This window comes from Ailuropoda melanoleuca, chromosome 3 (assembly GCF_002007445.2).
Source record: "Ailuropoda melanoleuca isolate Jingjing chromosome 3, ASM200744v2, whole genome shotgun sequence".
In the NCBI taxonomy this organism is placed as follows: Eukaryota; Metazoa; Chordata; class Mammalia; order Carnivora; family Ursidae; genus Ailuropoda; species Ailuropoda melanoleuca.
The window spans coordinates 114,783,342-114,806,360 of NC_048220.1; the positions used below are offsets into that span (position 1 = coordinate 114,783,342).

Genomic DNA, 23,019 nt, shown 5'->3' on the forward strand with positions numbered 1-23,019 from the left:
TTATATATATATATTATATATATATAAACATATAAAACATACATATAAACATATAAAACATATATATATAGACACACACACAAATAAAATTAAATACAAAAGGATAGAATGTAACTGTAAAAATGAAAATTGAAAAAGATTTTTTAAAAAGATTGATAAAACAAGAAATTGGTTGAAAAGGGAAAGAGAAAAAAATTAAAATTGAACAACTAAAGAATCATGGGGGAAAAAACATGAATTCTATATACTATTTTCACCGAGCACTGGAGTTTTGCAGTTCTCTATGATCGGAAACTTGGTCTTAGCAGGATAGTCTTGCTGATCTTCTGGGGAAGGGGCCTGTTACACTGATTCTCAAATGTCTTTGCCCTGGGCACAATTGTACTGCCCTTGCCGGGGCCACGCTAAGTAAGCTGCTCCAGATTGCTCTATGTGGCTTCCATTCCCTGAAGGCTTTCTGCACCACTTTAGAGGATGAGAATGAAAATGGTGGCCTTGTACTCGCCAGCGTGGAGCTGAAAGGTCAGGAGCCCCACTCCTCAGTATACCCACAGGGAAAAACTGTCAATCACTCCTGTCTCCCTAGTCTCCCTCCGCACTCTGTGCTCACCCAGCCTGTGACCAAGCATTTCTATCTCAGGCACATGACCTTGCTCCGTGTCTCCAAGTCCTGTAAACTCCTGTGGTATGCACTGGTGCTGAGGGGTCTGGCCATGGTTTTACCGCTTCCTGGGCCACTGCTTAGAGAGCGGTCGACCAACCCTGCCACAGTTCGAGGTACATGGCATCCCCAAGCTGAGAGCCCACTCCTGGGCTCGCTGACTGCAGCCAGCTTCCCCTCTCTGATGCCTGGGAACTCTGCTGCACTCAGGCACCCTAGGTCTTCCTGTGACCCAGAGGATCCTGAGACCACACTGTCCAATCGAGGATTCCACCCTGCTTCACCAACTTGAGCACCGTTCAGGCAGGGATGTCCCTCACCAGAGCAGACTGCTAAAGTTCTGGTTTGTGCTCCACTGCTATATCACTTGCTGGTAGCTGGCTTACGGAGGCTCCCTCCTCCCATGGTTTATCTTACCATATATCACCTCGGATTCACTTCTCCACACCTCCTACCTTGCAAAAAGTGGCTGCTTTTCTATTTGTCGAGTTGCAGCTATTCTTTTCTTAGATCTCTGGTTGAGTTCGCAGGTGTTCAGAATGATTTGATAGCTATCTAGCTGAATTCCTGGGACCAGACTTAACTAAGGTCTCCTACTCCTCCGCCATCTTGGACTATCCCTCTCTTATTATCTACTTTGTGTCTTTTAAAAATTATTGTTACAAAAGCAGCATATGTGCATTGTAGAAAATTACAAAAACATAATTAAACCATTCCTTCACCACCAGAGACCACCACTACTAATTATCTTAACTCCATATCTTCAGGTCTTCACACACATGCATGCACACACACACACACACGCACGCATCCCATTGCACTTTCACCTCAGTATAAAATCATATTGTACATATTTTTCCTTAACCTACTTTTTTCAGTAAATGATCTCTACTTTCTCTTTCCGTACATTTTTATCTCCTCTGATATTGACAGTATTTTCAAAATTCCCCATTTAATCCCCAAATATTGCACACAGGTGGTTTATCCATTCAAATATCAAATGTAGGGATGCCTGGGTGGCTCAGTCGGTTAAGTCTGCCTTTGGCTCAGATCATGATCCCGGGGTCCTGGGATCGAGCCCCACATCAGGCTCCTTGCTCAGCAGGGAGACTGCTTTCCCTCTGCCTGTGCTTCCCCTGCTTGTGCTCTCTCTCTCTCTTTTTCTGACAAATAAATAAAATCTTAAAAAAAAAATCAAATGTAGGATCATTTGTCTCTAGTTTTTATGTCCCTTAGTTTCTCATAATCAACCACAATGCCTTTTTCACAATAGTAATTTTTAAAGAATCCAGCCCATTTAACTCCCACAGAATATCCCTGAGTTTGTCTAGTTTCTTTGTTATGCTCTCATTTAACTTGTTTGTCTATATTCTACATTTCTTGTAAATTGCACATCATATTAGAGGCTTAATAAATCCAATTTAAATATTGTTGCCTAGGATAACTCATAAGCAATGATGTGGAACTTCATGTGGCATTATATCAAGAGGCACATATTATTTGATTAACCAATAGTAGGGGCGCCTGGGTGGCACAGCGGTTAAGCGTCTGCCTTCGGCTCAGGGCGTGATCCCGGCGTTATGGGATCGAGCCCCACATCAGGCTCTTCTGCTATGAGCCTGCTTCTTCCTCTCCCACTCCCCCTGCTTGTGTTCCCTCTCTCGCTGGCTGTCTCTATCTCTGTCAAATAAATAAATAAAAAAAAAATCTTAAAAAAAAAAAATAGTGATGCTACAATTGATTGATTCTTATACTAAGTTACTTTGTTTTCCCCTCCACTGAACGGATAAGTTTTCCCCTTGCTATTAAAAAATAGCATGTAAGATTTTCTTTTAGCAATTAACCAAGTTTCCCATTAACCACTTACTTAATGATTTTTGACACCAATTAATAATCCTTCCCTTAATCTATAATATCATTTGGGTCTGTGAAATTATTCTTTCCTAATACTATATTTTTTCTATGTTTTATAACTGGCTTTTTTCTGTAAAACAGTCCATTTCCTCAAAAATTGGGATATTTGGTTACCTTCTCTGTGAGGATATAAGCAACAGAGTTCCCACAAACACCTGGTGGTAATATTTGTACGATATTTTTGGGATAAAATTTGGCATTATCTAGCCAAGTTGAAGATACCCACAATCTACGACCTAGCATTTCCATTTTCGGTATAGCATTTCCCACTTTAGGTGTTCTCCACTTAAAATCAGAAATCTATTTTTATAAATAAGACATTTTAAAAATAATGCTAATTGAGAGTCTATTTATCAATATTTTAAATAAGAAAACTTATAACATTTTATATTTTAACTCAAAACCTCAACCAATTTCCTAAAACATAACTAATTCACAGTAAAATGCCTATATATATAAGTGACAAGCTGTCATGTTAAGATGAAAAATGACTGAAATGTTGTTCATTAAATGATTAATATGCTCATTTTAAACAACTACTTTGCATACAGAAACATGCTGTATTAGTCTGGGTTCTCTAAAGAAACACAATCACTTGGATATATGAATGACTTATGTAATTCATTGTAAGGAGTTGGCTCACATGATTATGGAGACTGAGAAGTCCCGAGATCTGCCGTCTAGCCCCAGGAATCTGCTGACAACCCAGGAAAGCCAGTGGTATAGTTCTAGTCCAAGCCCAAGTCTGAAGGCAGGAGAAGGCCAAAGTTCCAGCTAGAAGATAGGCAGAGAAAGCAAATACTCCTTTACTCAGCTTTTTGTCCTATTGAGACCAGCAGTGAGTTAGATGAGGCTCACGCACATTGTAGAGGGCAATCTGTTTAATTCACTCTATTCAAATGTTCATCTCATCCAGAAATACCCTCACAGATACACAAAGAATAATGTTTAACCAAATATCTGCGCACCCACCTTCAGCCAAATTGACATGTAAAATTAACCATCACAATGCCCTTTGCTGATTCTGACTGCACCTTTCAAAACATTAACACTTAACAATTCTACTTAGAATATAATTCAAGACTTCCCCTACAACACCTATCCCCAACACACACACAGAGTTTTCTTGAAAATGTAGTACTGCATTTGGGCGTAAATACAAATTTTTCATAAAAAACATCAGCTGACAAGCATATTAAAAAAATACCTATATTCTAAAGTTTGAATATCAAAATCCAAGAGGTGTTTCACCAGGGAAATATTAAAGTTTGCCAGTACCTACCCTAAAAACATGTAAACATATGCACCAGCATAGGTGTGTAAGAATATTTGCAGCAGTTCTTTACAGTAACCAAAAACTGCAAACAACCTGAATGTTCACTTATGGTTGCATGAATGAGTTGTGAAATATTCATACAACGAAACAGCATATCATTGAGAAAATGATATAGCCAAATGCTATAGTGGATGGCACTGCAAACACAATATTGAACAAAAGAAGAAGGCTAAAAATAATTTCAATAGGGCACTTGGAGGCGACCACTGTGCAGATTGGAGTCTGCTCTCTGGAGTGCCTCACTCTGCTTCCTCTGCAACCATGTCTGACAAACCCCATTAAGGCTGAGGTTGAGAAATGCAATAAGTTGAAATTAAGAAGTTAGAAAAACAAGATAAAAATCCACTGTCTTCGGGTGTTATACGCAACTAATGAATCATCGAACTTTACATCAAAAAACCAGGGATATACTGTATGGTGACTAATATAATAAAAAAATATTATTAAAAAAAATTCACTGTCTTTGAAAGAAACAACAGAACAGGAGAAGCAAGCAGGCAAATCATAATGAGGTGTGCACCACCAACATGCGCTGACATTCCACAAGCACTGCCTTCCTATTTCACGTATTCTACTTCTTTTAGCTGTTCAACTTTGTAAGATGCAAAAAGGTTGGATCAAATTTAAATGACTGCTGCCCCTTTTTCACCAAAGAATCAGAACTACCAACAATGATCGCTGAGCTTGCCTCCCCCCTTTGCCTGGAAGGAAAAGAATTTGCATGTTGGCAAAGGAAGAAGCTGGGGAGTTCAACAGTGAGATCTAGAGTAAAAACCAAGTTGGTCCAAGGTGTCTTGTAAACTGTAAAATGCAGTTTAATCTGAGTACCATTTTTTTGTTCAAATGATTTTAATTATAGGAATGCACAATTTTTTAATATGCAAATTAAAAGTTTAAAATAGGAAAAAAAATTTCAGCAGTATGATTCCATTCATACTGAGTTCAAAACAGGCAAAACCAGACCATTGTTTAAGGATGTATATATAGGCTGTAAAAGCATAAAGAGAAAGGTATGATTATCACAAAGCCAGAATAGTAGATACCTCCAGGGTGGAGGGATTGGATTATAATTAGGGAGGAAGCCAAGAACTAAGTGGTGTGCTTAGAAGCTGCCAAAGTTCTATTTTTTGACTTGGGTTACACTACTGTTTGTTTTATTCTGTTGTTGTACATTAAAGAGTACAAATATATTTTACAGACTTGTCTGTAAATATATATATATTTTGTAATAAAAAAGGAAAAGAAATGAATGGAAGAAGTTAGGTTGCGCATTAATGTAGAAGATATGACCGCAGGATACTGTTGAAGGGCACTGACCTCTTCTTGCTGTATCTGAGCATGTGTCAACACATACATAGTTGAACTACAGGAGAGAAAAAGAAAGACAACTAAAATAAGTCAGGAGCAAAAGCATTTGCAAAGGAGCTTACACTTAGAAAATGCTCAAATATGATACATTTGTTGGACTGGAAACTGATAGATGAAAAATCTTGCATATGAATAAAAAGCTTAAAAAACAGTTTAGAAGAAGATAAAAAGCGAATGCCTTAATGGGGACACAATAGGTATTCATAAAATCATAAAATATAAGAATGCTGTGAACATGGTTTTGTGCAATAAATCCTGCAATTTTCAAAACATGAAGATGCCAATAACCTCAAAAGAAGTCATTTTCAACAATTAAAAGAAATTGTATCTTACACAGAAGGCAGTAAATTTACAATAAGTCATTATTATTACATGTCCTTAAATTTTGGTATGTGACAGGAAAAAAATCAAATAATAAGCACCTAGTCAGAATATTCAGCCTCAAAGTTTCATAATTTCATAACTATTTAAAATTCAACAAATAAAATCCAATAATGTTTCTCAACAGTTTGACCAGGCTCTGGCACTTGAGGCAAAAGTTCAGAAGCATTTGCCTATGCTTGTGATTTCCCGTAGAGTGCTGCCCTCTGCTGGGAAGTGTGGTCATATCTGATCCCATAACTGAGTACTTCTCTGTGGTACTCATTTCCACTTTAGTTTTCATGAATGAAATGTATCTATCTTCCCCTTGAAACACTTCATTTGAAATCAGTTGTGAACAAACTAAAGATGTGTTATGATATGTTTTCAACTAAACTAAAGAAAATTAACCTATTTTTGCACTTAGAAAGAAACTACAAAATGGTAAGCTACAGATTATCAATTGAACTGCATTATTCAGAGTACAAGAAGAACTAAAGTTTAGAACATTTCAAAGTAATTTTAAAAGCAGGTTCAAAGCTAGATATATGAGCAATAAAAATGAATTTAAAAATTACATGTTCCTCAATACTTTGTTTATATTAGTATTCTCTAATTAAGCAGCCATCATTAGAAACAGTTTTTGTATTTCAATGATGCTGTTATCACTCAAAACCAGTTTTGAACTGCTTATATAAAACTGTTTTCAAAGTTGTTTAAGAGAGACATAAGAAAGACAGTCTATTTTATAATTACATTGTTTTTACTAAAAACATTACTAAATGTCATGTCAGCATTATTTACAAACTTAATTTTGAATGTCATTTTTATTTTACAGCAGATATGATGCTTGGAACTGAAGATTTTCTATCACTGAGCGTATTCAAATGACTATGATGAATGATTTCAAGAAATTCTGAAAGAGGAATTCCAAAAAAAAAATTTGTCAAGAACAATAACTTTTGTCAAAACTATTATATATAAATGTTTATATATATATGGGAATTTATATATATATGGAAATATATATATGTGTGTGTGTGTGTGTATATATATGTATATATATTATATGGAAAACAATCATGTATATGTAAATGCCAGCTGCCAGCTTCTGCTTAGAATGTAGAAAGTTACAAAAGAATGTCATTCCTACCCTAACACTAATAAGCCAGATAACCAATAAAATCATAGTTTATTAAAAATTCATCGGAGAGCTAAATATGGGGGGAAATATATAATGAATAAAATCTAGAAAGTTATAAACCTCTCTCTGCGGTGAAAGCACCCAACAGTTTCTTTCATCCTTGGTGAAGCAGTAGAAAAGGAGAAAGCTGTCAGAGAAATAGGTAAGAAGAAAACTGCTGAACTTCTAAAAAAAAATTTTGGTAGACCAAGTGTGGGCTGTCATGATGGTTGAGAATCCTTAGGACATAGAGTATGCCCACCTACCAACGTTTTCTCATGGGCCTTCACAGAGTGATGAGAAATACTGGGGCTAGGGTAAGAATGCTAAGAAAAACTTTCAAGCACTAAGGCTTTACAGTGATGCAAGGCAGCAGGCACCTAACTTCAGTGGAAGGACAGGAATGCTGAGAGAGATCTGCTCCTCCGAGGTACAGGGAAGGACCTCATGAACTCTAAGAGCAGGAAAGGAGAACTGAGACAAGTTCTATAAATTCTTGGGGTCCAACACTAAGAGGCAGTGATAACCTACAAGTGGAAGAGGGGCAGGAAAGTTAAAAGGGACTCTTCTCTGAGATCTAAGCATAGGGGGTTTATTGCAGTCTGGAGGCAGCAAAGGAGAAATGAACTGAACTCCTTAGGTACTTGGGGTCTTCAGTGTGTACCAAGCAATTACTGATTTTCATGGCTGGGGTAGAGGCAAGAATCCTGAGACACATCCCTCTGAAATGCAGACAACCAGGATCTGCGGAAGGCTGAAAGCAAAGCAGGAGAATGGAAACAATTCCTCCAAACACTCAGGACCCAAGTCTGGTTAAAAAGAAAACTCTGATCCCGTGCACAAATTATTTGAAGCCTGGGGTGAAAGAAATCCAACTAAAGAAACAGACAAGCCCAGTTCCCAACTCAATTATAGATGAGATTGACTCATCTCCTTAAATCTCATCTCCTCTTCTTAGTGGTCTGAAAAAAGGAATGTGCCCTTTGCTGGGTGTAAATATTATTTGCCTTAGTTTCTATTGTATTATTATCAATATCAAACTATCAATCACAGAAAAAAAGTGACTTGTTCTCAAGAGAGACAAGAGTCTATTAAAACCTGATCCAAAAATGGTCCAAGTGCTAGAATTATCAAAGAGGGACTTTAAAATACCAATAATAAATATTTTAAGAAATCTTATGGGAAAGGTGATAGCATGTGTGAACAAACCGGGTATTATAGAATAAAGATGAAAACTATAGAAAGGAGCCAGATGGCAATCTAAAAAATGAAAAATAAAATATAAGATGAAGAATTATTTTGATGGGCTCATTAGCATACTGAACACATCACATGAATCAGTGAATTTGGATTGAAAATTGAAATTGAAATTACCCATTTTAAAACACAAAGAGAAAACATTTTTAAAAGAAGGGTGATAAGAATATCCAATAACTGTGAAACAATATCAAATAGGCTAATATTTGGGTATCTGGAGTCCCACAACAAAAACAACAACAAAAACAGAGAAGAAATATCAGAAGAGGGAATGAGTGACAATTTTCCAAAATTGATGGAAGATGTCAACGTATGGACCTGAGAAGTTCAGAGAAACCCAAGAAAAGTAAATACAAAGAAAACCACACCTATACTTATCATAATCATACCACTGAAATCTAAAGAATAAAGATAAAACACACTTGGAAGCAGGCAAAAACTGAAAGGATTCATCTTACCTCCCATAGACCCGCACTGCAAGAAGTATTAAACACTAATGTTCTATGGGGCTTTTTCAGTAATTTTTCTCTCTGTGTTTCATTTGTATAGTTTCGATTGCTGTGTCTTCAAGTTCAGTAATCACTTCTGCAATGTCTAATCTATCATGAATCCCACCTATTATATCTTTCATTTCACACACTGTAGTTTTCATCCCTGGAAGTCCAATTTAAGTCTTTTTAACATTTCTTTTGTCTTTACTTAACATGCACAATATTTACTCCAGCTTCTTGAAACAGGGGGTGTTTTATAGTAATTGCTTACTGTCCTGGTTTACTAATTCTGTCTTCTGTGCCAAATTCGGGTTGGTTTAATAGATTCTTTTGCACCTTCATATGGATAATACCTTGCTTCCTTGCATGCTGATAATTCCTTATTGGATGCTAGACATTATGAATTTTATCTTGCTGGATGCTAATATTTTTGCATTTCTGTAAATATTCTTGAGCTTTATTCTGGAGTGCTGTTAAGTTACTTAGAAACAGTAAGGTCTTGCTTATGAGTGTTGTTAGGAGGAACCAGAGCAGCATTTAGTTGAGGGTTGATTTTGCTACTACTGAGGCAAAACACTTCTGAGAACTCTACCCTGATTCCAAAATTATGAAGTTTCCCACATTGGCTGTCTTCTGTAAGCCCTGGACAGTGTTCCCTCTAATCCTTTCTGGTGGTTCTTTCTCTAGCCTCAAGTAGTTTCTTCACTCTCATGCACTGATCAGTACTGAGCTGAAAACAAATAGAGGACTCTGCAGATCTCCAGAGACTTTTCTCCCTCTTTCTGCATAACTTGCTCTTCTGTGATACTCTTCCTATGAATTCTGGCGTGGCTGGCCTTCCCAGATTCCCTGCTTTATCTTCTCAACTCAGAGACCAGCAGGCTTTGTCTGGATTCTCTCTCCCTTGTAGCCTGGGAAATCTGCAGCCAATAAACTGGGGAAATTACAGATCTCATTTCATTTGTTTATTTAGTGAAAGGAATCACTACCCTTCATTGCCTAATGTTCAATATCTTGAAAACTGTTCTTTCATATATTTTATTCAGTTTTTTTTTTGTTACTTAGGAAAGTAAGTCTTGTCTCTCTGACTTTACCCTCCATCTTGACTAGTAACAGAAATCTTTGTATCATGATTTTTTAAATGTTCTAAATCCACATGTTCTGTATTTTATGACTGAAATGTTTTTCCTTTAAGACCCAGTCAAGTAAAAATCCTTTTCATTCCTGTATGATGTCAAATTTAGAATACAATATGAACGTGGAGGGAGCAAAACTATCCATAAATAGGTACTCACACACAAAAAGAAAGGCAAATGAAAAGACACTGACCCTATGATATTCACCCCTGTTTACCTACTTCCTTCTCCATTTTGAATTCTTCTCTGACCTGACTTACCTTTAGGACCAGATGTTTCCGCATTCTACTCTGGGGACGGAGGGACTAGCATAAAATGTCTAAAAGTCCTTTTATATACCGAACTTGTTTCAAATTCGCAAACTCTCTTTCATCTAGGTAAGGTAGCCTTGCCCACTTTCTCTAGAATTTCTCTACAACTGAAGAAACACAAACATATGCAACACACACACACACGCCTATCAATTTCATACTAAGTTAATGTCTACATTTTAGCTTTCAGCTGAAAATGTACTTTTAACTAAAATTAATCTCTGATGTCTCTCTTTTGGACATCCCACCTTTACTTCAGACAAAGGTATTTGTCACAATCAATGATTACGAAGTGATTAAAATATAAAGTAACATCCTGTTTTCCTAAGCACAGTGAAAAAAGGCAACATGAGTAGCCTATAAATCCTTCTATTACTTGCAGTAGAGAGAGCAGGCTACCAGCTGGTGTTCAAATAACTAAATCATTTTACTGAAAATTCAGGATAGAGGGATTGGCTAGATGTGGATGATGCATTATGATTATATGATTCAGTGCTATGTTCAGGGGTTGTTGCTTTGAGGAGAATGGTTATAAAGCTCCATTGACTAAATATCTTAATTTGGAACTCATATTACATGTTGCACACCAATGAAATAGAAAGAAAAAGGGGATTTCATGACATTCATGATAGAATATTTTTCTATTTCTTCCATTTCTCATAATAAAAAAATACATTAACAGCATTCATGAAGTGTTTACTCCTCAAAAAATTTTTAGATTTCCCACTTTTGAAAAATAGTAGCACATTTTAAATATTCCCTTAAATATTCTTTAAAGTCAAGCAGTTTAATTTTGTCTCTCTCAACTATGTTTGAGTCTAGTAAAGCAAAATGAAGTTTACAAATGAGATTATTTGCATAAATTCAGGCAATTCTTTCCTCTATCATTGTAAGACAAAAAAACTTGTAGGAACTGAATAATCTTTGTCTTCTATATTAATGAACTTGATTGAATGCTGTGACTCTGAAACTCTTCATATCATTCTCTTTTTAGCCATATTCTCTCATTGACTTCTGCATTTGGGATGTCTGTCTGGCCTGATGGTAGTGTCAGATTAGGATTTAGGAGCCTTTGACCTGGTATGCTAATTTTCTAATTCAGAGGTTTTCAACTTCCGTTCAGCTTTGACACATAAAGGATGATGCTCCCATGCATAACACAGGCATTTTCTTCTCTTTCTCTCAAGGAAATATTAGGAGGCAAGTGAAATAAAGTGACTTTATTATGGAATTAAGCTTGAACCTTATCAAATTTATTTTAAAGTAAATCATCACTGTGGTAGCAAATACCTTGATGTATGGTAATCTCCAAGTAGTCTACTAGGCAGGGTCTTCCAGAGGTAATAGAACAGAAGGAATCACAGACCAAATTAAGATAATTAAATCATACAGTTAGTTGAATCAACTGAAAACATATAGCAAGGAGCAAGAGGAGAGGGGCCAAGATGGCAGAGTTAGAAGACCCAAAGTTCACCTCACTCCACAGATAAAACTAGATAATACTCACATCATTGTAAATAACACAGAAAATGACCTGAAGACTGGCAGAACAAACTCCACAACTAAAGGTAGGAAGAGGCCACATCAAGGAAGGTAGGAGAGGCAGACACATGGTGGGGAGTGAAACTGTGGCTATTCACAAGGTAGGGGAAGGGAGTCACAGGTGTGGAAAAGGGTGAGAAACAAAATATCACACCAAGGAGCCCACACGAGGAAGAGGAATCCCCATAACATTTGGCTTGCAAAACTAGAGAGGCCGAATTTTGTGAGTTCTAACAACCAGTGCGATTTAAAGACTGAAATTTTAAAAACCAAGGCTCAGCTCTGGGAGAGCCCAGAGGGTGATAGGCAGCTGAATCCCTGCCCCCAGATCGCACAAAAACCAGCCGGTGGAGTTACAGCATAGAAGCAACTGTTTGCAAAACACCGGGAGCACAAAGGAGGGAGAGTTATCTATGCATCTCAGAACATGTCCCAAAGGAGCAGTGTTCATGGAGGGACTTCTCCAGGAACAAAGAAGCTGGCAGGTGCCATCTGCCTCTCCGCTCCCCACCATAAACACATGGCCACCTGCAGGAACCAGAACAGCACCCACATTCACTACCTAGCTGGCTTACACCAAGCCCTGCCTCACCCCCCCCCCCGGAATTTTGGCCAATCCCAGTAATCCTTGCCTCAGTCTAGCCTCTGTGGGTACTCTTCCCTAGAAGACCACTGCAAACCTTGCCATCACTGCCTCTCCTGACTCACATGTTTTCCAGAGCCTCCGTCCCAGTGGCAGTGGTGGCAGTGGCAGGCCCTATAGAAGCCCAAGGTGCACCTTGTTAAAATTGTGCACCCCACCCTAGCTGGAGACCAGACACTACCCGCAAGACAAATAGAGCCTCTAAAGACAACTGGGCTGAAAGAAAAAGCAGCCAGGACACAACAACTGGGTGCAAGCAACATACATAGCTTTAGCTGAAGTGCTAGGTTATACTGAACAGAGAATACTGCACTGCAAGGCACTCTTTTTTTATAAGGTCTTTACTTTTAAGAGCAGGAAATGTAGCTGACCTCCCTGACAAAGAGAGACAGACACAGAGTGTTAGACAAAATGAGAAGACATAGGACCATGTCCCAAATAAAAGAACAGGACAAAACCACAGCAAGAGACCTAAGTGAAACAGATACAAGTAATATGCCTGATAGAGAAATTAAAGTAATGATAATAAAGATATTCACTGGATTTTAGAAAAAAGTGGAGACATTAGTGAGACCCTTAACAAAGAGAAAACATAAAAAAGAACCAGCCAGAAATGAAGAACCCAATAAGTGAAATTAAAAATACACTAGGTGTTTTGGATAGTAAAGACATTTTAACAAATTTGTTCTTCCAATCCATAAGCATGGAATATCTTTTCAATTTTTTGTGTCATCTTCAATTTCTTTCATCAGTATTTTATAGTTTTCAGACTACAGGTCTTTCACCTCTTTGGTTAGGTTTATTCCTAAGTATCTTACTGTTTTTGGTGCAGTTGTAAAAGGGACACACTTAAAGTAATCCCTATCAAACTACCAACAGCATTTTTCACGAGCTAGAATAAACAGTCCTAAAATTTGCATGGAACCACAAAAGATGCAGATACCCGAAGCAATCTTGAAAATGAAAAGCAAAGTTGGAGGCATCACAATTCCAGTTCAAATTATATTTCAAAGCTGTAGTGATCAAAACAGTATGGTACTTATACAAAAACAGACACATGGATCAACAGAACAGAATAGAAAACCCAGAAATGAACTCACAACTATACAGTCAATTAATCTTTGACAAAGCAGGAAAGAATATCCAATGAAAAAAGACACTCTCTTCAATAAATGGTGCTGGGAAAACTGCACAGCAGCACACAAAAAAATGAAATTGGACCACTTTCTTATATCAAACACAAAAATAAATTCAAAATGGATTAAAGACATAATTCTGAAACCTGAAACCATAAAAATCCTAGAACACAGGCAATAACCTCTTTGACACCAGCCACAGATACTACCTTCTAAATATGTCTCCTGAGGCAAGGAAATAAAAGCAAAAATAAACTATTGGCACATCATCAAAATAAAAAGCTTCTGCCCAGTGAAGGAAGCAATCAATAAAGCTAAAGACAACCTACAGAACAGGAGAAGATATTCGCAAAGGACATATCTGTTAAAGAGTAGTATCCAAAATATATAAAGAACTTATAAAATTGAACACCCAAAAAACAAATAATCTAATTAAGAAATGAGAAGACATGAATAGACATTTTTCCAAAGAAGACATACAGACAGCCAACAGACACATGAAAAATACTCAACATCACTCATCATCAGGGAAATGCAAATCAAAACAATGAGGTATCACCTCACACCTGTCAGAATGGCTAAAATCAACAACCCACGAAACAAGTGTTGGTGAGCTTGTGCAGAAAAAGGAACTCTTATACATTATATATGGGAATGCAAACTGTTGTAGCCACTGTGGAAAATAGTGTGGAGGTTCCTCAAAAAATTAAAAATAGAACTACCCTATGATCCAGTAATTGCACTACTGGGTATTTATACAAAGAATACAAAAACACTTATTTGAAAGGGTATATGCACCCCTATGTTTATTGCAACATTACTTACAAAAGCCAAACTATGGAAGCAGCTCAAGTGTCCATCAGTAGATAAATGGATAAAGATATGGTATACATATATACAATAGAATATTATTAAGCCATAAAAAATAACGAATCTTGCCATTTGCAACAATATGAATGGAACTAGAGAGCATAATGCTAAGCAAAATAAGGCAGTCAGAGAAAGACAAATACCATATGATTTCACTTATATGTGGAATTTAAGAAACAGAACAGCAAACAAAGGGGGAAAAGAAGAGAGACAAACCAAAAAACAGACTCTTAACTGCAGAGAACAAACAGATGGTTACCAGAGGGGAAGTGGGTGGGGGTATGGGTCAAACAGGTGAAGGGGATTAAGAGTACACTTATCTTGACAAGCAATGAGTAATATATGGAGCTGCTGAATCACTATATTGTACACCCAAGACTAATAGAACAGTGTATGTTAACTACACTGGAACTAAAATTTTTAAAAATTTAAAAAAGCAAGGGGAAGGAAATGAAGTTTATTAATACACCTCGAATAGGGTTCAAGCAGGGTAAAGGTACCATGCTACCTGAATCCTGTGTTACACAATGTTCAGATGTTCTCTTTTTTTTCTCTCTCCCCTCATCTCCCGCTCCCAACCTCTCTTTCTTCCCCTACCTCCCCTCTCACTTGCTGGCTTGTTCTTCCCCTCTCATTCTCTTGTTACATCAGCCTTCTCTGCTTACAATGCAGTTACAAGGACCAGAGTTAAAGGTGAGAAAGGCAACTCAGCAGATGGCAGGTACCTGGAGCCTGCATACACTCGATCAATTAGAGATGCAGGAGCAAATATTCCTAGTCAGGAGCTTGTTAATAACCCCTGAACAGCCCAGCAAAAGACACTTGTGGCCAGATTGGATGTCAATAATAGGTTGCCAATTTAAGTATATAACTGTCTTGAATATTTCATGCCTCATGAATGTCAAGTGCCTTTTTGTTCCTTCCATCTCTCCCTGTATTTGTTCAGCACATATATACACTACCTAATTTATGTATGCCTAACCTGTCCCACAGGTTACATGCTTTAGTTTTACTTAAGAAAGACTATTCTTAAAAATCATAAAAATGATTTGCAAAATGACTATAATTATTAACATACCAGCAGATTATTCTTGTATTTTAAAAATGTTAATTGATCGATCACCCATCATGTACTAGTGACTCTTTTGGGTGTTAGAAACAGGACAGTGACTAAAAGAAACTAAAATCCTTACCCTTTCAGAGCTTACATTTTAGTGGAAGCTGCATGGTTAAGAAATACTACATCACACGTGTGTGGGTACGGGTATCGGCATATGCATTCACATGCATGTATGTGTGAGTGCTTGTACGTGCAAGGATGTATGTGTTGCAGATACTTAAATTTTTATTAACCTAGCTCAACAAGTATAAAACCACAAGTCTAAGAAGTATTTGAGTACTGAGGATAACAATGAATTACATTATACTTTCTCAAAATGCTGTGTTCCATTGACTACGGAATACGTGAGTGTTAGTACTAGCTCTGTCACATACTATCTGAATGTCTATGGACAAATCACTTAATCTTGATGAATCTTGCCTTGTGCGCATACAGTTTTTCTAAAGACTTAATGAGATAATATGAGGAATGTGGTAGATACACTACAAAATTGTGCACAAATATAAGGTATTTTCTATAGTATTACCTTGATTTGTGAAGTAAGCAGTAGTGTTATTTATTAATATTTAGCAGTGATTTTGCTCCCATGGTCCCAAACTAGTAGGGCAGACTTCTTTTTTTTTTTTTTTTGCTTAAACTTTATCCTCTAGGCTTAAGTTTATATTTTTCTGTACCGAAATCTTCAGTTTTCTTTGCTCTTCAATAAAAATATGAGAACACATGGAAGTGGCGGTGATAAAATCACATAAGGAAATGCATCATTTAGCTTCATTAAGTCCCATTTTTGGTTTTCACCAATAGCTACCACCAAAGTTGCTAAGAAAATTCTTACCAAGCCTGTGCTCACACTACCTTCTCAACTTCACTGCCCCACTCCATTTCACCACATTCTCCTATCTTTCTATTTGAACCTTCTAAGAATACTGTGCTCTGTATTGAAAATTTTTAGCAATCCCAGGATTTACTTGCATCATTGCATAAAAAGGCATAACCCCGTTGGTGCCACATAAATGAGAAAAAGCAAAGCTCTCTTAATTCATTAGCATTCACTTTGCAGCACTGGACTCCTAATTAAGATTCATAAGTATTCATATTCATTCTGGCTATTCTACATTTTATTTGTTACATTTGGTTAGAAATATTTAGACACATTAACTGTTCTTCCAGTCAGAACAAATACTTCCTGTGTTTGTGTATAAGCCAAATGATAATCGTCCTTTTTCAAAAGCAACATATAAAAACATGTTTTGTTCCCATTTTTAATTTTCCTTTATTTCTTTACATAGGTCATTATATTTGGACAAAGAAAAATAAATCATTCTAAGAGTGAACTTTTGAATTGGTATTGTTAGCTTCTTCTGGTGGTAACAATATCCTCAAGTTATGCTGGTAAATATATTATAGAAAACTATGAACCTGAGAAGTTTGCACCTTTGATAAAGAAAGTGATCAGGTGAGGGGAAGGTGACTTGAAGCTCCAACACCTGAGTAATGGTTGAAGGGCTGATAGATAATTATTTCAGAGGAAAGATTATATGGGCTGGGGAACAGCTTTTGCTAGAACATGAGAGAAATTTGATTTATTCTATGTTGTCTCAAAAGATACAACCAGAATTGATATGTAGAAATTATAAGGAAAGAAATTGTAGCTCAAAAAAGGAAGACCTCATTAATAATTATATTTGTTCAAAAACAACATAATCTGATTTTGGAATCCCACAGGATAATAGGGCCATCAAATTTAGAATCTCCATGTATCTTCTGAATACCATACAGATCAGAGACAATGAATAAAACTGCCAATAACTCATGCCTACAACATGACTAGAACAGAATAACACTTCAATTTACATGTGACTAAGATAAACATTCAGAAACCAGAAGAACCCACCTCTTGAGTCCCCTGCAGAGCAGCAAGTGGACACCTGAGGTGTGGAATACAGATATAATCGTCTTCCAAAAGATAGAGGCCCACTATCTTTTGATAGAGAATAAGTCTGATATGTGGATGTTCAGAGTTCTGGTTATGGGGAATTGAGAGGGAGGGCCTTGAAAGTGGATGCAATCATATTGGGAGTTGTACCTCTTCTCCAGAAGAGTAGAAAGACTTGGAAGGAGGAATGGCTTTGGATCCCCATGGACTTAGGGGATGAGGGGAAAGAAGGAAATAAGTAGTAGAAAATAAAGATTTTAGAAAAAAGAAAATAGGAGACATCATTATCCTCTCTCCTCTGCCCCTCAAAAAATGTAGACATTAATTAAAGAACCTGCACTTCATCATACCAACAGAAGAGGGGACTCTAGCACTAAGAAATCTAAAAAAGCCACCAAACTTCCTTTTTTCATTACAATTGTTATTGCTGGCATAGGAAAATGTAAGATACTCCAAAATTAACAGAAAAAGGAAGACACCATCCATACTAAAGGTATTGTATTAGAAAACCAAAAAATGAAAAGCAGAACATTTCAGATGATGAAAATTATTCCCAAAAAAACCAAATACAAAGCAGAGAAAAATATGCCAATATAAATCAAATATCCTTAAACAAGTATTTACTGATGTGAAAAAATTCAAAGAATATATTTAAAAGTTCAAAATAAAAATTAACAAAAAAACAAAAAGATGTAAAATGAGAGTTGACCGAACTCAGGAACAAAACCGAAAATAAAAAAATCACCAACAAAACTAAGACAAAATTGGAAGACATCCAAGGAACAACACATTAGACTAAGAATATAATATGGAACATAAGCAAAAATTAAAACAACAAAATAATTTAAATAAAATAGGTAAAAAGGATCAGCAAGAAAATAATAGAGAAGATGGGAAAAAAATCTAAATAAGAAAATGGTCACTAATGAAGTATATTAGCACAAAGATAACCATAAGAACAAAAACAAACACAGAACATGTAAAATACATATATTTATAGCATATAATATTAAAAGTATTAAGATAAGCAACATAAAAATAGACAACATAGAAAAATGCAACAAATACATAACACACAGTAAATAGGTAAATATTACCTAAATATATAATAATTATATCAATAAATAAAAATGAACTTAACTCACCTATTTAATAAAAACACTTTCATATTGGCTCATGTAGCAAAACCCTAGTGTTAAACAGACCCACTTAAAACAAACTGATTCAGAAAAGCTAAACCAGGTAAATGCAAGTGAGTAAGAAACCTTGACATTCCATGGCTTAGAAATATTAAATTAGACAAAGAGTTTACTTCATAATGCTAAAGAATCCAATTCACAGTGAAGAAGTAATGGCTATGAACACGTATTCACCAGGTAATGCAGTAACTTCCTTAAACTTAATAAAAAAACATTAAGTAAAAAAAAAACATTAAGTAAAGATACAGAGAAAGTTATGAAAAAAAAACTGTACAATAATAAAGGAATCAGAATCAGATGTTTTCACAGAATAATTCTATCAAAATATCAAAACCACATGTTCCCAATACACTACCTATAGTATTATATATATTACTGATGAATCAACTTAATAAAGATATCACACATTTTTAAAACTCTTATGAATTCTATTCTAAATACTGATGCAAAAAATAATCCTAAACAAATATTAGCAAAAGATATCAACACTATATGAAAATAATATAATATGAGGCAAGAGATTTATTCCAAAATTATAAGGATGGTCAAATATTAATTTAGTATATTTCACTCTATTAGTAATTTAAGAAGATTCATATTATAACCATAGAAGCTAAAAAGGCCTCTGACAAAATTCGACAACTATCCCTCGTTTTAAAAAATACTTAATAAAATAGCATTTAATGAATATGTTCTTAACATGATTACTAAACATCACTCCTAAAGCCAATATCTTACATAATGGGAAATTTCTGACAAGAGGCATTCCTACCCGGATGAGGAACAAGGCAAGGAAGGAGTTCCCTTGTCTCAGTATTCTTTAATATTATATTGGTGGTATTAGCAAAGCAAAATCAAATAGAAGATTAAGCACTGTAAAAGAAGAAAATAAAACTCCCTACTTGCAGATCATATGACTGTAAATCTGGAAAATCCAAAGAATTATTAATAAGATACTAAGTCAAACAATAAAGTAGAAGGGTATAAATTTAATACACAAAATCAATAACTTTCATATATACAAATAATCAACCAGAAGATATAAGGAAAGTGCAAATGTGCAAAATATATATAAGGAAAACTTGAAAACACACTTGTCTGAATAAATGGAAACATATCCATTTTCTAAGAAAGGACTCAACATCCTGACTACATAATCTCTCTCCAAGATATTACATACATATGAAACATATGTATTTATTATATGCATATATGTGTATACATAGCATTCCCAATTTAAAAAAAAGTTTTTTTTAACAAAGCTAATATTAAAGGTAATATTGAACAATAAGTAATAAAGAGTATTTTGGAAAACCTTTCAAAAGAAGAATGATGAAGCCATGCTCTATCAGATATTAGAACCATATAGAGAAACAGACCAAAGAAAACAGAAAGGCCAGACTCAATTACATAAAGAAATTTAGTATTTAAAGAGTATGGTATCTCAAAACACTGGGGGAAATATGAATACTTTATAAATTTATAAATTATAATGAAACAATTGTATCAACTTGTAAAAAGATAAAATTGGATTCACACATCACAAAATACCTGAATAAACTCCACACAGATTGAAGATTTATATGTAAAATATGAAATCACACAAGTACAAGAAGAAATATGGGTATATTTCATTACCTGTGTGTGGGTAAGGCATTTTTAACTATGATGCAAAATATAGATACAACAAAAAAATGTTGATAAATTAGACATTTTAAAAAGTTTCGCATGGCAAATATAACAAGTCAGAAAACAAATTGATAAACGGGGAAAAAACATTTGCATCATAGATAAAGACTAGTCTCCCTGATACCTGAAGAGTCCTTTAAAATTTGAGGGAAAATAAATCCAATAGAAAACGGGCAAAAGGGATGATCACAAAGCTCACAGAAAAAAATATTTAAATGGTTGTTTAATATAATAATGTTCGTAATAACCTAGAAAAATCAGGCTGAAGTAATACTGGTCTATATAGTTACAATGAATCAAATAATTTATTGCTAGCTACTATACTTTCTATTTCATCTAGCAAATTATTAGCTTAGATTTTGACTTTATAACAGATTGTCTTCACATGAAAGAAAAAAGCACACATGATCCAGAACTGCTACTGAAACTCAGCCATATAAAGTGTAACTATTCAAGAAAAAAATCCAAGTGTCAAGATAGTTTGAAATAAATTTTATTGCCATCCACCTCCATGCTTCCATCACCCTCTCCCCTCACTATTGGCAACCAATAATCTACTTTGTGTCTATTCTGGATATTTCATATATATGGACTCATATAATATGTGGTCCTTTGTGAGTGGCTTCTTTCACTTAACAATGTTTTCAAGGTTCATCCATGTTATAGCATGTCAGCACTTTTTTACTGCTGAGTAATATTCCATTGTATGGATATACAGAATTTTATTTATCCATTCATCAATTGATAGACCTCTGGATAGTTTTCAGTTTTTGGCTATTATGAATAATGTTGCTATGAACATTTATATACAAGTTGCTGTATGCACATTTTCATTTCTCTTAGATATATACCTAGGATTGAAATTACTGGATCATATGGTAACACTATCTTTAATATTTTGAGAAACTGCCAAATCATTCTCCCAAATAATTACATTCTGACCAAGAAGGTTCTATTTTTACACAACCTCCCTAACACTTATTATCTATTTTTTTATTATAGTCATTTAAGTGGGTGTGAAATTGTATCTCACTGTGATTTTGATTTGTATTTCTTTGATGGCTAATGATGTTGAGTATTTTTTCATATACATATTGGCCATTTGTGTATTCTTTTTGGAGAAACATCTTTAGATTCTTTGCTGATTTCTTACCAACTGAAGTACAGTTGACATATTAGTTTCAGATGCACAACACAGTGATTCAATTATATACATTACAAAATGCTAAGAGAAGTGTAGTTACCATGTGTCACCATACAAAGTCATGACAATATTATTGACTATATCTCTATGCTATACTTTTCATCCCCGTGACTTATAACTGGAAGTTTGTACCTCTTAATCCCCTCCGCCTATTTTGCTTATTCTCCAATCCTCTCCCCTTTGGCAACACTAGTTTATTCTCTATATTTACACACGTTTCTCTTTTTTGTTATTGTTTATTCATTGGCTTCTGTGGGGAGTTTTTAGATTCCACATATAAGTAAAATCATGTGGTATTTGTCTTTCTCTGACTTACTTCACTTAGCATAATACCCTCTAGGTCTATACATGTTGTTGCAAATGACAAGATTTCATCCTTTCTTATGGCTAATATCCCATTGTGTATATATACATCTTCCTTATACATTCATCTATCAATGAACAATCCCTTGCTGCCTTTTGTCTTCCGTTATTGATTTGTAGTCTTTATATATTCTAGATATAACTCCCTTATCACATACACCATTTGTAAAAAATTTTCTCCCATTCTGTGGATTGCCCTAATAATATTTTAAATAATATTTTATTGAGTTTGAATTCCTCTAAAACCATTTTCTCTAAGTTTGTTCTACAAATGTATCTACATCTGTATCTAATCTATATCTATCCTTAAGTATATTCTGTGAAAAAAGTAAAATGGAAAATGCCCCACAGTAAATAGTCCTGTGTAACGTGCTTAAATTATTTAACCCACTAAGAACTAATGTTATGCTGATTCAGTTGTCAAGGAAATTACTATACTTCAAAACACACTTTAGAAAATGCTACTGAAAATCTAATCTAATCAAAATTGTACAAGTTAAGTTGAAATAGCTCTTTGGTAATAAATTTTTTATGTATGTAGCAATAGTACCACCTTCTGGAAATCTAGAGAAGCACTGTCATGTTTTTCAGAATTTAAGAATAGTCTTCTGTTATAGTATCAATTTGACAAACAAGCTACAACTTTGTACTTTACATGGTAGAAAGTAGAAAATGACCGTCAATATACTCTGGGGTAAAACTGACAGTGCTATTCATGGCAAACAGAAAAAGTATTGTTTTGCCAAATTTTTAACTAAAATTTCTATATTTCTGTGGAAAAAAATCAAAAGACTTATTGTCCCCCTGAATTACTTCATCAGATCTATCTACATTCGGTTTTTATATGCTTTCTTAAGTAAATGGGGCTATTTATATCAGGTTTTTCTTATGAAACTAAAAATAAAAACTCATTTTGATAATGGTGTTGTTCTGTACATCAAAACTTATTTATAGAACAAATTATTTTAGAGCACTTTTTTGTACAATTCTGTCCTTAGTGTTTTAAAATATTAACTTATTTAAGCCTTTTAAGAACTCTATGAGGTATTATTTATCTTCATTTTACAATTAGAGAAACTTAGTCACACAGAACGTAAGAAATTTTCCCAAGATCACACAGTAATAAAGTTAAGATGCGAACCCAGACCAATCTGGTTTTAGGGTCCTTGCACTTAATGACTTAGTTATGCTGCCTCTAACATTCTTATACAAATGTGTAGGAAAAATTAACAACTGGAAAATTTTAAATATAGGATATTTAATTTGTTGAGACTATAGCAAGGGTCAGACCTCAAATGTTATG

At 35.0% G+C, this 23,019-nt stretch overlaps 1 protein-coding gene across 1 annotated transcript in view; it reads right to left on the reverse strand.

Annotated features, from left to right (window-relative positions):
* Positions 1-5,239: 5,239 nt before the first annotated feature.
* The window catches only part of FBXO4 (F-box protein 4), a 46,715-nt gene continuing 28,935 nt past the window's right edge, over positions 5,240-23,019 (reverse strand). The window contains exon 6 of the mRNA XM_019809388.2: positions 5,240-5,274. Within this exon, the coding sequence (XP_019664947.1) occupies positions 5,255-5,274 (20 nt within the window). The 3' untranslated portion in view covers positions 5,240-5,254. The remainder of the gene's footprint in view (positions 5,275-23,019) is intronic.